The sequence below is a fragment of the Mesitornis unicolor genome, unplaced genomic scaffold (genome assembly GCF_000695765.1).
Source record: "Mesitornis unicolor isolate BGI_N332 unplaced genomic scaffold, ASM69576v1 scaffold1451, whole genome shotgun sequence".
NCBI lineage: Eukaryota > Metazoa > Chordata > Aves > Mesitornithiformes > Mesitornithidae > Mesitornis > Mesitornis unicolor.
The window spans coordinates 20,336-33,092 of NW_010162911.1; the positions used below are offsets into that span (position 1 = coordinate 20,336).

Consider the following 12,757-nt stretch of genomic DNA (forward strand, 5'->3'; position numbering starts at 1 on the left):
TAGCCAGAGATCACCTGGAAGGTTTTTCAAAGTAAGGCACTGAATTCCTATTTATTGTAATTCAAATCAGAGCGCTAGTTGTGTTATTTAACTTTATAAGTCATCATGTGAGTAGGCAGCTCCACCTATCCTCAATGGAAAGAAAGGAGCTGAAGGGGGCTCGCTCAGGTGAGGATGTCTGCATCACAAACTTCCACAAGTTTTTACCTTAAATACTTGTTTGCCTTGGGATGACTGCACCGATGGTTGCAAAGTTATGATGCCCACATTGACTTCTGAGGTAAGTGCTTGCATTCTGCTTCAATGTCTTAGAGCATCACTTAATTGAGAACACAATTCAGGGCTGGGTAGGAAAAACTATGAAATGAGAGTTATGTTGACCCTAAATTAACTTCATGAGACTTAAGAAAAACCAACTAGTTCCCTGACGTTAACGCTGAACTTGCTTTCCTAGTTCTGCGGTCAAAGGCAGCCCTGCTTTTGTTAATTTTCTGTGTATAACATGAATTCACAGTCTCTACTGGGGGAAGTTTTGATTTTCTTCTCACTGAGTCTGAAAAATGGAAGAGAAATTTGAGTCACATTTGATACACAAACACCCAGACTTTGATTTTTTTAAATAAAGTATATAAACAGGTAATAAATCAGGCTAGTAAAGCGTTATACTTTAACAATATACAGATCTTTTTGTTTACATTGATTCTGTCTGCATTGTAAAGTAGTGTATTTTTCATATTATGTAGACTTTAAAGCACTTGCAAGCAGCTGCGGACCTGTTCTGCTCCTAAATTTTTGACCGAGGAAGCTCACATTACATTACATTATGAATGTGCCCATCATTGTTCTCTTCACAAATGTGCAATTAGGAGATGGGAATACACATTTTGCTGTTTATTTTAAACATGAAGCAACTGAGAAATGAAAGCAAAAACTCTGAGGTGGAAGATGATTATTAAAAAACAGTTTCATTTCCCTATCAGGTTATTTTTTAAAGCTGAAAAAGGCCGACAATTGAGATTTACCATAACAAGCCTTTCCAGCATGTTAACATTTTCTTCACCTGTGGACATGATCCTCTCGCCCCTCTTTTTACACTGTCTTCCCTTTCACATTTCCCTCATGCCCTCTCCAAAAGCACACTTGCATAACACACTCCTGCATCTTCTCCTCTTCCCAAATCTTTTCCTTCAGCTTTCATATGCTTTGCTCTGTTACTGGTGTTTGCTCCTGCTTCCCACATTCTTCTTCCCTTTTCCCATTTTCCCATCCAAGATGTAACTTCCCCAGAGGATGCTTCACCTCTTCATACCTGGGACAGAAGACTGAACACAGTCTCATTCCATATGGGGCATCTGTGAGTGACAACCTCAGACAAGATAATGCACCCTGGAGGTCAGCTTAATTTAGGATTTTTTTACAAATAAACCTATTTTAATCTAGTGGTATATTTATGAGAGTTGGTGACACTGCCAGTGGCAGGAGTTCAGAGGAAGGAAAGCTCCTTAAAGTTCCCTAACCCCCAGCTTTATCATTAATTTGTGCCTTAGTGTATGTTACAGCTCTCGTTTTGCTTGTCTTTTCTAATATGAACTTCACAGTAACAGAAATTTTCATAGCCACAGAAGTGCTTAAGCCTGTCTTGTAACCCTGTTGGCCTTAGCTGCAGTTTATAAAATGAAAATAATTATTAGGGTTTGAGTGTGGTAGAAGTCTTCAAGAACCTTTTGCCATGCCCTACAGAGGGCTCCTCCAGAAAACAACCCCTTGACAGCGTACATGGTGGAAGAGCTGTTACACCTCAGCAAGCCATAATGTAAGTGCACAGCTTTGGGTTTTTTTGCTAAGAGATCCCTCCACTTCTCATCTGTGATGTGCAGAAGCCTCCTCTGCTGACTGCCACATTCCCACCTGACCTCTTCACATGAAGGCTGCTTGGCTCCTGTTTGAGCTCATGTTGTGAGGAGTTGGATTTATACTATACGGAGCCAGGAACTCGAGATCCCTATAAGACATTTTGATACCAGCAACTTCATCATCTTTTCCTGGCAGTGAGTATTTCTTGCTACCTATATGGTTTTCTGTCTGTATTGCTAAAAAGCTATGCTGTCAGCTGTATTTATTTGGTAACACTTTGTGTTCACCCCCCAGTTTTCTCTGATGGCTGTTTTACTGATAGAGCCAAGCATTTGCAGATAGATTGCATTAAAAAGTCAAAAGTATATAAAAAAAAACCCAAACAGAATAATTAATCCTCTTTTAATTATAGCTATTTCCCTGAAAATAAGTTTAGTCTATATGTTCTTATGTTTAGTACAGAAATCTATTTCCTCTGAAGTGGAAATTCTTGAAAAAAATAGTGTTTTCTTATTTTTTTGTGTAGCTTTAAGAAATTATTTGAGAGTTTCTTAAGAATGCATACTTAAACCTCTGTATTTGACACAAGATATGCAGTGACAACCCAGCATGCTGCATTCCTACTCATTTGGACCCATGAGTGAGCCCAAGTTTTGCCCTATGCTGTGAAACCATCGCTGCGTTTCAGCGAGCTGCAGCTCCCTGGTTCTCCACCGTTGCAGCTGAAGAGAGACGTACATCATCCCTCCCGCTCCACATCATCGACACGGGATTCTCAGCAGAGTTGTTGGTGCTGAAGAGGTGCACTCGCCAGCCGCAGCAACACTGCAGCTGTTTAATTTCACGGCGGAAAGTTTTGCTGAAGATGTAGTAAATGAAAGGGTTATACGCCGTGGAAGATTTGGCAAACAGGCAGGGCAGCAGCGTAACAACGGGCTGTAGGGAGTTGCTGGAGTTAAATATGGACCAGAAGCTGGCTGCTGCGTACGGTGTCCACGAGCTCAGGAACCCGACCGAGATGAGCACAGCCATCTGAAAGGGAAACAGGGCTTCAGTCCTCAGCTGGCACTGGCTGTCTCTGGCACTCAGGCACATGCTGTGTGGATGAAACCACACCTGAACCTGTGAAATACCTGAATCTGTATGTTTGTTGTGCTGTGATATGAGCACAGGTATCGCTGGACAGTGCATGATATGCTTTTCTTCCCACCTAGCAGTTCTATGCTGTGGGTTTCATCGCCTTCCCTGACTCTGGCTGCAGTATGTGATGGGAGACACAGCCCAAACAGACAACATAACCTATCAATATATTGGCCTCTAGAAAGTTTGGGTCAATTTTGGTTTTCCACAAGAAACGTGCAACTGAAGGGCTTATTTGAAGAAAAGGTCATATTAAAACTTCATATTTCCATACAGAATTTCTGTGTAGCTCTCACTCAGAACACCCCCTCAGCCAATTAAAAATACCTAAGCTGACAAAACGAGACCTCCACCCCAGCTATAACGTGAAAGGATTCAACAGCTATCCCAGCATAACTGGAAATCTGTATGTCCATGAGAATCTTGGATGCAACTGCCTGAAGATTTAACAAGCTGCATTGTACCTATGATATATTAACCTGATCAAGCTACTGGAATGAGGAGGTTTTCAGGAGCCCCCTGCTTCTCTGAGGAGTGCAGAGTATGAGCGAGACTCAAACCACACCTCCATCTTTGGTCAGTATTAGCCAAAAGCAATGAAGGGTCATCATGAGCCATGCATGAGCAGCACCAGTTCTCTGCAAGCTCCTGAGCACTGCAGACTTTACATCGGGGGATGACTCACCAATGTCAGCTTCTTCTCCAGTTTAGCTGCATGAGAGATCCTGTCAATGTTCTGGATCTCTTGGTATGCTTTATGAACCTTCCAGGCAATTCCCAAATAACAGGAAACGATGGTCAGTGCAGGCAGGACTGTGCACAGGAGGAACATGCTCAGGATGAACGAAAACCCATTGGAGGAGTTGTGGAACTTGCTCCAGGCTATTGTACAGGAGATGCCAAATGGCTCGGGACCGTAGTAGCCCCATCCTACCAAGGGCAGAATGGCCCAGAGCAAGGAGTAGAGCCAGATGAAGGTAATCAAGACACAAACAGTGTTCTTGGTGATTTTGTTACCTGCAACAAAGAGGAAGAGCAGACCTCATCTCAGCAAGATGGTTATTGCCATAACTTCTCCAGCAGAAGGACGGTGGCTACAAATATGCCTGGGCTGCTGCTGCAGCTCCCTAATCTTTGGTCTTCTTGAGAAACAGAACAGAGAGTGTCCATGGTTTGGGTGAGACCTGAGTGGAGCCCTCAGTGCTGATCTGAAGTTTCGTAAGTCAGGCAGCTTTACAAGATCAAGCTGACCCAAAATGTACCATGCTCCCAGCCCAGGAATGCCAGGAGAACACTCCTTCCTCTCAGGTTTTGCTATTTCTGCTTGGACATAAATAGGAAGACAAGACAGTTTGGTTCAGCAAAAAAATTGGGCTCAGGTAGTTTCAGTTGGTATTACTGAGAAGTGTCACTGTTTAATAAGGAATTTATTCAGATCCTTCTAGGAACGTAAGGGTTTGATACTGGACTAAAAGTTGAGGCTTATTCCTACAGTTATTTAACTGAGACTCTACACAAAGTGCCTCTCTGAACATCACAGCCCAAACGCACCACCACAAGGTTACCAGAAATGCCACTACTTACTGTTAGATTTGGATGAATTGGTAACAAGGAACCGAATCATGGCCATGGCACACAGGGTCATCATGCTGCAGACACCAAAAAGGAAACCCATCAGGGCGTAATATATGCAGGACGCCTCTCCTCCCAGCCAGGCGTGGTTCCAGGCAGAGGCAATGGCCAGCGGATACATGCTGATGGCCATGCCAATATCTGCTACCGCCAAGTTGACTGTAAGCAGCTCCGGTGACTTCAGGAGGGAAGAGCGCTTCACAGCTGTAGCAAGAACAGCTGAATTTCCAAGGACTGTCAGGATGGCTGGAAGAGAACAATCAGCACAGGCAATAAAATCACATAGTTAGGGACTGAAGTCCCTGGGACGATAGTCTAGAAGCCAGGACAAATTGAAGGAGTAGGCAGAATTCAGCATCTCCTCCAACACAGGGCCGTGCTGATGCTCTGGTGTGTATCTGCCATGCCCTGCTATGAAACCTTGTTCTTCAGCTCACAGTGAAGAAACTTGTTCTAGATATCCAATGGGAAATGCCACCTGGATGGCATTTCTGAGAGCTGCTACACAGCTTGGCATCATCACCGCAGCATCCACCACTTGCTTCAGCCAGCTCTGAGGTTTCAATTCCTGTCTCCCTACTAGACAGGGATCTCCTTGTCAGGCTGTTTCTACTATGGACCTGCCGCAGCAAAGAGCACTTCAGATTTCTGTTCACAGCCTCCTGTAGTGCTGGCCAGACTTACTGATTGGGAAATTTTGTTATATGAATAGTAAACCGTATCTTGCCCCTTAGCGACCACACTATAGCTCTTTACTTCCATGTCACGCCCCCCTCCATGCCCCATATCCCACCTGTTCCCCTGAGGCTCCCATCATGTGAATAACCCACACTCATTCACTCCACTCTCTCACAGTATCTTGCACAACACGCTACCAAGTAAAATGGGCCTATGCACCATCATTTTTCCCTGGTAATATCCCCACCTACATCTCCTTCCTACTGAAGAACTCCACCTGTGCTGCCTGCTTGTCCCCTCTCTTCTGGTGCCTTCCACTTCCCAAAGCCTTCCCTCTCTGCCCAAGTCTTCTGGGCTCTGAGATGCCTTGACAAGTCTTCTCCACTTCCCAAAGCCTCCCCTCTCTGCCCAAGGCTTCTGGGCTCTGAGATGCCTTGACAAGTCTTACAAGGAGCAGCTGAGGGAACTGAAGGTGTTTAGCCTGGAGAAAAGAGGGCTGAGGGGAGAACTTATCACTCTCTACAACTACCTGAAAGGAGGGTGTAGCAAGGTGGGTGTTGGTCTTTTCTCCCAAGTAACAAGTGATAGGGCAAGAGGAAACAGCCTCAAGTTGTGCCAGGGGAGGTTTAGATTGGATATCAGGAAAAAATTCTGTACTGAAAGAGTGGTCAAGTGGTGGAGTCTCCATCCCTGGAGATATTTAAAAGACAGGGAGATGTGACACTTAGGGCCATGTGTTAGTGACGGACTTGGCAGTGCTGGGTTAACGGTTGAACTCAATGATCTTAAAGGTCTTTTCCAACCTAAACAATTCTGTGATTCTATGATTCTATGTTGTGTCTGGGAAGCTCAGAGACCCCACTGGTCAAGCAGCTGAGAATCACCATGTGCCACAGTTCAGACACCAGCACTGTTCTGGTGATCCCTGAGTGCACTGAGACAGACCACAGAAACTGTTTAGCCAGAGGCAGGCAACGGACCAGAGGTTGCTTTGCAAAAGGACCTGTCAGACATACATTATTCAGATATGCCATAAGGCTTCAAAGCGTTCATGACTGACAGCAGTGTCTAAAATACACATAGCAAACAACTAATTTTCTCTTCTCTTTAAGTGATCACTGTGCTGGAGCTACGTTTTGATCAAAGGTCTTCCTGTGAAGGTGTCCTGTAAAGTCAGAAGTGAAATAGGGAAACAGAAAAAGACTCTGTCGTGTTCCCTTGTCGCTGTGAATGCAGGGACACTGCATTTGCTCACTGGTACCACTTAATAAAGTGGCCGCAGAGGAATTAACAAAGGCACATGCAACCAAATGGAATAAATACATTGGCGTAAATCCAAGGATGGGCAGAGATGCCAAGGGAAAGCCTTAAACAGAACAGAGGTATGAATCTGAGACCCCTACATCCCTCGTTCATCCACTTTCCCACCACACACATTCACTTGGCTCCTCTGAATCTGCTTGAAGAGCTCCCTGAGCTCCCAAGAGCTGTGTGTGCACACACAGAGATGCCCTTGGTGGTTTGGCACAGGACCACTTGCTGACAGCAACCCACGGCTCGGTGGGAAGAGCACTCTGCTGCCAAAGGACAGCCACAATCTGGGACATCCTTGGGCCTCAGGAGCAGAATGAACCCAGTTCACTCTCTTCTGTGAGAGCCCTAACCACTAGGCAAGAGATAGGAAGTAGCTCTTGGTCTTACCATCACAGTGGACATCCAGGCTCACCCTTTCTTTTACTCTGATGGATGCTATTCCCCTCCATCCCACATGGGACAAAACTGTGAACTGTGTCTCTGTACGTACTTCGGTGTGAGAAAACAGCTGGCATCCTGCCTTGCATTAAAAGAAAAACCCTTCGTTGTTTTGCAGACAGTGATTTTTCTCACCCTGAGTTGTACTCTGCTGTCAGCACGACTGAGGGGACAGCACAGAGCAGGGAAATGCAGTGTAGAAACAGCAGTGAGATATGAAATGCTAAAGCCCAGCATTGCTGCCCAAAGCCTCTCTATTAAAGCACATTAAAATATGAGCTTGTCTTTCCTCAATGCATCTCAAGCAGGGTTTTCAAATGAGCTGAAGGGAGGAAGGGACTCACATATGAGTAAAATTCAGTTGGACTGCACACCTAACCCAATTCAGCTCCTCTCCAGATCTACAAGGATAGCAAACAATTCACTGGGGTACATGCAACAGAGAGACAAGGAAGAAAATACTCAGCTGAAGCTATGCTGGTACACATCCCCACTTGTATTTTATTGTAAATCTGCCTTCTGCAGGGCAAATAGGCCATTATAAAGAAATAAAAAACAACAAACAAAACTACAAAAAACACGCCAGGACTGCTATTTGGAAACCCTTTGCTATTTTATACCAGTTTATCCTACCAAGACACAGCTGCTCTGTGTGCATAACAAACCTCCCAAGGGTCAGACCGGAGTTGCTCTCTTCTGCTCAGTCTCATGCTGCCTCCTCTCCCAGTTCACAAAGCTGAGATGCCAGGATAAGAGGTAGACAATGTATTTTGAATACTTGTGACACTGCAGAAGCAAACTTATGCTGCCAAGTCTTTGGCATTGAAACAAAAGATTGCAAATCTGAGAGTGGAGATTAATATTGGCATCCAACTGATTCGAAGGGAAGAAGCAGGAACCTGCATGGAAACAGATTTTCTATCATTTCCCTCCAGCTTCCTCAGCTGACCACAGCACAGACAGGGCAGCTCCTCAGCTTCAAGCAAACAAGCAGGCTGTGAAGGCAGGACTCACCTACGATCAGCAGAAAGACCCCAGCTCCATAATCCACTACCGGGTGGAGTTTGGAAATGTATTGCTCCTCCATTGTCCCTTCTGGAAGCAGGTGAAGGTTTTAAATCAAAGGTGAAGCTATTGCAGAGGCAAAGAGACTCTTCCTCATGGTTTGCCTTCTGCAGAAGTGAGCAGGGCAGTTGGCTGCTGCCTATGTGAAAGGACCCTTCTACTTTTTCCTCTCTCCCTCCCTCTCCTATGCAGGGGAGAAGCCTGGAGTGAGAGAAAGGCTCCCTCCCCGGGGAGGCAGAGGGAAAGCTGGGCAGAGCCACACCACAGCGATCCCGCCTGCCTGGCTGGCAGAGCATCTCCCCACCCACCCCCTCCTCTCACACCACTCTGCTCCTTGGCTTGTCAAGCAACTTCACAAGGCAAATCCCCTCGGAGTGCCACTGCTGAGCACAAAGATTTGTCCTTCCATCAGCAGCAGCCTTGGGAAATCAATCCAGGCTGAGGGATCAGGCAGGGCAAGGAAGGTTGGGAGTTTTGTTTTCCAGGTTTATGGCTGGGGTTGAGAGGATATCTGTGTTGAATTATTAGAGGAAAGCTATTTTGTGTGGGGATTTGCAAGGGTCAAAGTCACATCACTGAAGGCAGGACTTTCAGAGTTGCTACAGGGCAGAACTGGAGGATGCTCAGACCATTGTGTGCAGAGCAGAGCACCACAGCACAACCAAGCTCTGAGCTCACGCTAGTGACACTCCAGTCTTCTTACTTGGCAAGCAACCAGAGCAATGCCACACATCCAAGTTTACCTTCTCCTTACAATATCGGAGACTAAAATCACAGAATCACTGAATCTATAGGTTTGGGTTGGAAGGGACCTTAAAGCTCCCCTAGTTCAACCCCTGCCATGGGGGGGTGCCACCTCTTACCAGCCCAGGCTGCTCAAGGCCCCATCCAACCTGGCCTTGAACACTTCCAGGGCGGGGGCACCCACCACTTCCCTGGGCAACCTGTGCCAGTGTCCCACCACTCTTATGGTGAAGAATTACTTCCTGATGTCTAATCCAAAATCTACCCTCTTCCAGTTTAAAACCATTAGCCCTTGTCCTGTCACTACCTACCCTTGCAAAAAGTCCCCCACCAGCTTTCCTGTAGGCTCCTTGGAACCTTTTCTTCTTCAGGCTGTACAACCCCAACTATCTCAGCCTGTCTCTCAGTCTTTATAAACAACATTAAGTTTTGCTTCAGGCTCCAAATATGTGTTACAGGCTATCATCTATCACTTTACATATGCAGGTCTTCATTTTGGCACACACCAATTTACAGCTCTGTCGTTGCAATGCCATTAACTTGACTTTTAGCCCGGGCAGCACCCAGCCAGCACACTGAAGAGCTGATCTATTCTAAATTATTTAATTCCAGTACCTGGATATGTTAAGCTGCATTAACATCATTCTCTGCTTGGCCTATTTTACTCTGTTCAGACATAGGGAATTTTAAGATTCCCAAGAGCACGTAGGTATCTCATGATCATCTAGGTGAAATTTAGGTGCTTAAGACTAACAGTAATAGCTTAAATTCTGAAATACTTACGAATCTGAGACTTAAAAAGCTTTGAGTCTCACCAGAAAGCAAAACTTTCCATGCACAGATCTGCTGCCACCGCAGCTTTGCTGCATGTCTCTGTGCTTGTTCCCTGCTGAAGCTGTCTGGGATTTACACACCATGGATCCCTGCACTGAAGACTTTAAGGAGCGAGATGCCTTGGGCTGAGGAAAATGCCATAACAGAAAGGTGTTTTCCTCTCCACTTGAAGTTGGGTTGCTCCACACCTAACTCACAAGACTGGAGAGAGGGAAAAGAAATGGTATCAGATTCTGTAGTATGGTACTGAAGGGAGCCCTTGTTCCAAAAGTTGTTAATATACTTCACAATGAACAGCTATAACATAAAGAAATATCCAGGAGTAATGGTAGTACAGTATTGGCCAACAGCTACAGCTTGAAAGTGAACCAATCTTGCAGAGGAGATAGAGACAGAGAGACAGAGACAGAGACAGAGACAGAGACAGAGATAGAGATAGAGATAGAGATAGAGATAGAGATAGAGATAGAGATAATGTAGAAGGGGAGAGCAGAGAGGGAATGCCTATTTTTCCACCAGAGAACAGATACTTTACGTCCTAGTATTATCAGAGTGGAGGTTTCAAGAGATGCTACAGCACATTGATTCCTTTTGTTGGAAACTATTTTCCTGTGCTAAACTACTCCTTGACTGAGGCTGGCTTATGTGTAGTCAGCTCAAGTGTGTCTGAAAATTCCCTGTACTCATCCCATGTTGCTCCAAAGGCAGCAGAAGCACAATGGAGCCTGCAAGTATTCATGGCATAGACAAGTACTAAAAGATGGAAAAGTCCACCTGTTTTCTTCAGTCCTTACAAAATTCTCATTCAATGACAGAGATTGCTGGCCTGAAAAATCTGAGCAAATAAGACAAAAAGGTCACAAGGTTCCTGTTTAACCTGGACAGCTATGAAGGCATGAGTTATGGCTAGAGGGAGACAAAACAAGCAGGAGGGACTTGGACTCTCATCTAGATGAAAAGAAACTGATCTTCCAAACTCTGATTCAATGAAAAGAGCACCCAGAATCACTGAGGCTGGAAGGCATCTCTGAAGATCATCTAGTCCAAGCCCGCTGCTCAGAACAGGATCAGCTACAGCAGGTTGGTCAAGGCTGTGTCCAGTTGGGCTTTGTATATCAATAAAGATGGAGACTCCACAACAGGTGGACCTCCTCTGTCGGCAACTCGTTTCCATGCCCCTCGTGGTCTCATTCAAAGTCCCATATGGTTTTTGATTAATGACACCACCTAAGTCAAGAGATCAAGCACCTACTCATTAGCTGTTCAGTGTAATGCCCTTCACCAAATGTTCCTTGGCAGCAGACAGTCAGATGAATGTGGTTGGTTGCTGCAATGCCTCTTAAGCCTTGGGTGTATAAGCAAGTATCAGTTTAATCTAGGAAGGTAGAATATACACAGTATTAATTATAAGAGGAAGTTCTTCTATCAGAAAAGGCTAAAAAAGGACAGACGTCTCAAAAATATGCCTAGTAATGAGAGTCTTAAATAGCTTGATCAAATCAGTGTAGTCTGTTCAAGACAGAGAGGCTACCATTTGATCCCAATTTGGGGAAGAAATGCCTGCTACAGTCAGCAAAACACACAGCAAATCCCGTGAGATACAGAAAGTAGAAGATTTCTGCATTCTGACAATAAATTCAGTTTAGCGCACACAAAATCGTAACATTGGTCAATTAAACAACACCAGATCACCACAAAGATGCTGGAATCGACTGTTCACCTTGTTAAATTCACTAAGCAGTTGCTGGCACTGTTTTGGGCTGAGTCAACCTAAGTAATTTCCAGGCACAGGTCAGCTAAAATGGGCCTAGGACTATCCTCAGTAGGCACTAAAGTCACTGGTTTTGATGATAAAGTGACACTGTTTAGCTCCCCGGTACAGAAGTTGCCCATGGGCTTTGCTCTTATTGTGGGTGCAAACATTTAGCTAAGAATAGATTCTCAAGGCGCAGTCATGAGATGAGAAGTGATTGTTTTAAAAGACTGCTAGTGCTTAAATAGAGGTTATAATTGTGATAAAGAAAATTATTGGGAAATTTTCCAGACGTGTGCCATGCAGTCAGCTCACCTGGTGGTTTTTTTTGTCTTTTTTGGCAAAAACATGACCAAGGGCTCAGCTCAGGGATCCTGATGTCACCCAATCCAAGGCAGATCTCCTGCTTTCCCACTTGTTGCATGGTCCATTCTCTCACTACTGAAATAAGATAATAAATTTATTCAGGCTAGCAAAGAGAAATGAGAGGCAGGATTAAAACATTTGGCTGAGAATTTAATTACTCATGGAGACCCCATTGGCTACATCAGGAGCCTAGTCCTCTCCCAACTTTTGTGGGCACCTTAGATTACACTGTGTGGATATTTCATGCTGGTTTAGATGGCATTTTATTTATTGTGAAACCCTGAACTTAGCATTCACGTGGAGTAGGATTACACCAACACGTCAGTTACGAAATGTAAGAAAAGAAAATAAATGATTAAAACCAGAAGAGTTGACTGACCCCAAACCCAGTGCATTATTCATGCGTCTTTTAACAATAGCAAGTTGTACCCAGCAACTTTCTGCACATTAGAACAATCTAGATTATCTGTTTACAACAAAAGCACGGTCAAAGTTTACACGTCTTGACAGACCTAATTTTTGGAGATCATTTTTTAGAATTGCTTTGTGAAATTTCCCTTCAATTTAAGGAATTACTCTTTAAATTAGACAGATGGAAGAATAAAGTTGCTACCTACTCACTTCGGAAAGGTTATGTGACATTTCAAACAAAAAATGAACTCACCATAAAATCATATATATATATGATATATATTGTTGATGTAAAACATGGTATGGCTTGAGTAATGACTTGATGCAACCAAGTTAGAACATCCTACAACTTCTTTCTTCCTTTCCACAGGAGTGGGGCGAAGAAAAGAATATTCTGAATCTGTAGCAACAAGGGAATTGTTCTGAATTATCAGTTTGCCACTATGTGGTAGTTCATTTTGCAGAGATAAAATGTCTCAGTGTTTGGAGCTGCTTGGACCAAGAATATTGGGTTTGGTACCATATATC

General features: G+C 44.4%; 1 protein-coding gene across 1 annotated transcript; it reads right to left on the bottom strand.

Annotated features, from left to right (window-relative positions):
- Window positions 1-2,526: 2,526 nt before the first annotated feature.
- Window positions 2,527-8,148, bottom strand: OPN5 (opsin 5). The gene is made up of 4 exons (XM_010193751.1): window positions 8,071-8,148; window positions 4,579-4,872; window positions 3,680-4,011; window positions 2,527-2,886 (listed from the first exon to the last, which is right to left on the bottom strand). Exons 1-4 carry the CDS (start codon window positions 8,141-8,143, stop codon window positions 2,539-2,541), a joined length of 1,047 nt encoding a protein of 348 aa, XP_010192053.1. The 5' UTR covers window positions 8,144-8,148; the 3' UTR covers window positions 2,527-2,538.
- Between the last annotated feature and the right edge of the window lie 4,609 nt (window positions 8,149-12,757).

What these genes read in the sequence shown, in the direction of transcription:
- OPN5 (XM_010193751.1), bottom strand. Translation starts at nt 8,143, where the DNA reads ATGGAGGAGCAATACATTTCCAAACTCCACCCGGTAGTGGATTATGGA. An exon ending in GGTCTTTCTGCTGATCGTAG is followed by an intron (nt 4,873 to 8,070) that starts GTGAGTCCTGCC and finishes GTTCTCTTCCAG; the next exon opens with CCATCCTGACAGTCCTTGGA. An exon ending in TGGAGAAGAAGCTGACATTG is followed by an intron (nt 2,887 to 3,679) that starts GTGAGTCATCCC and finishes TTTCCCTTTCAG; the next exon opens with ATGGCTGTGCTCATCTCGGT.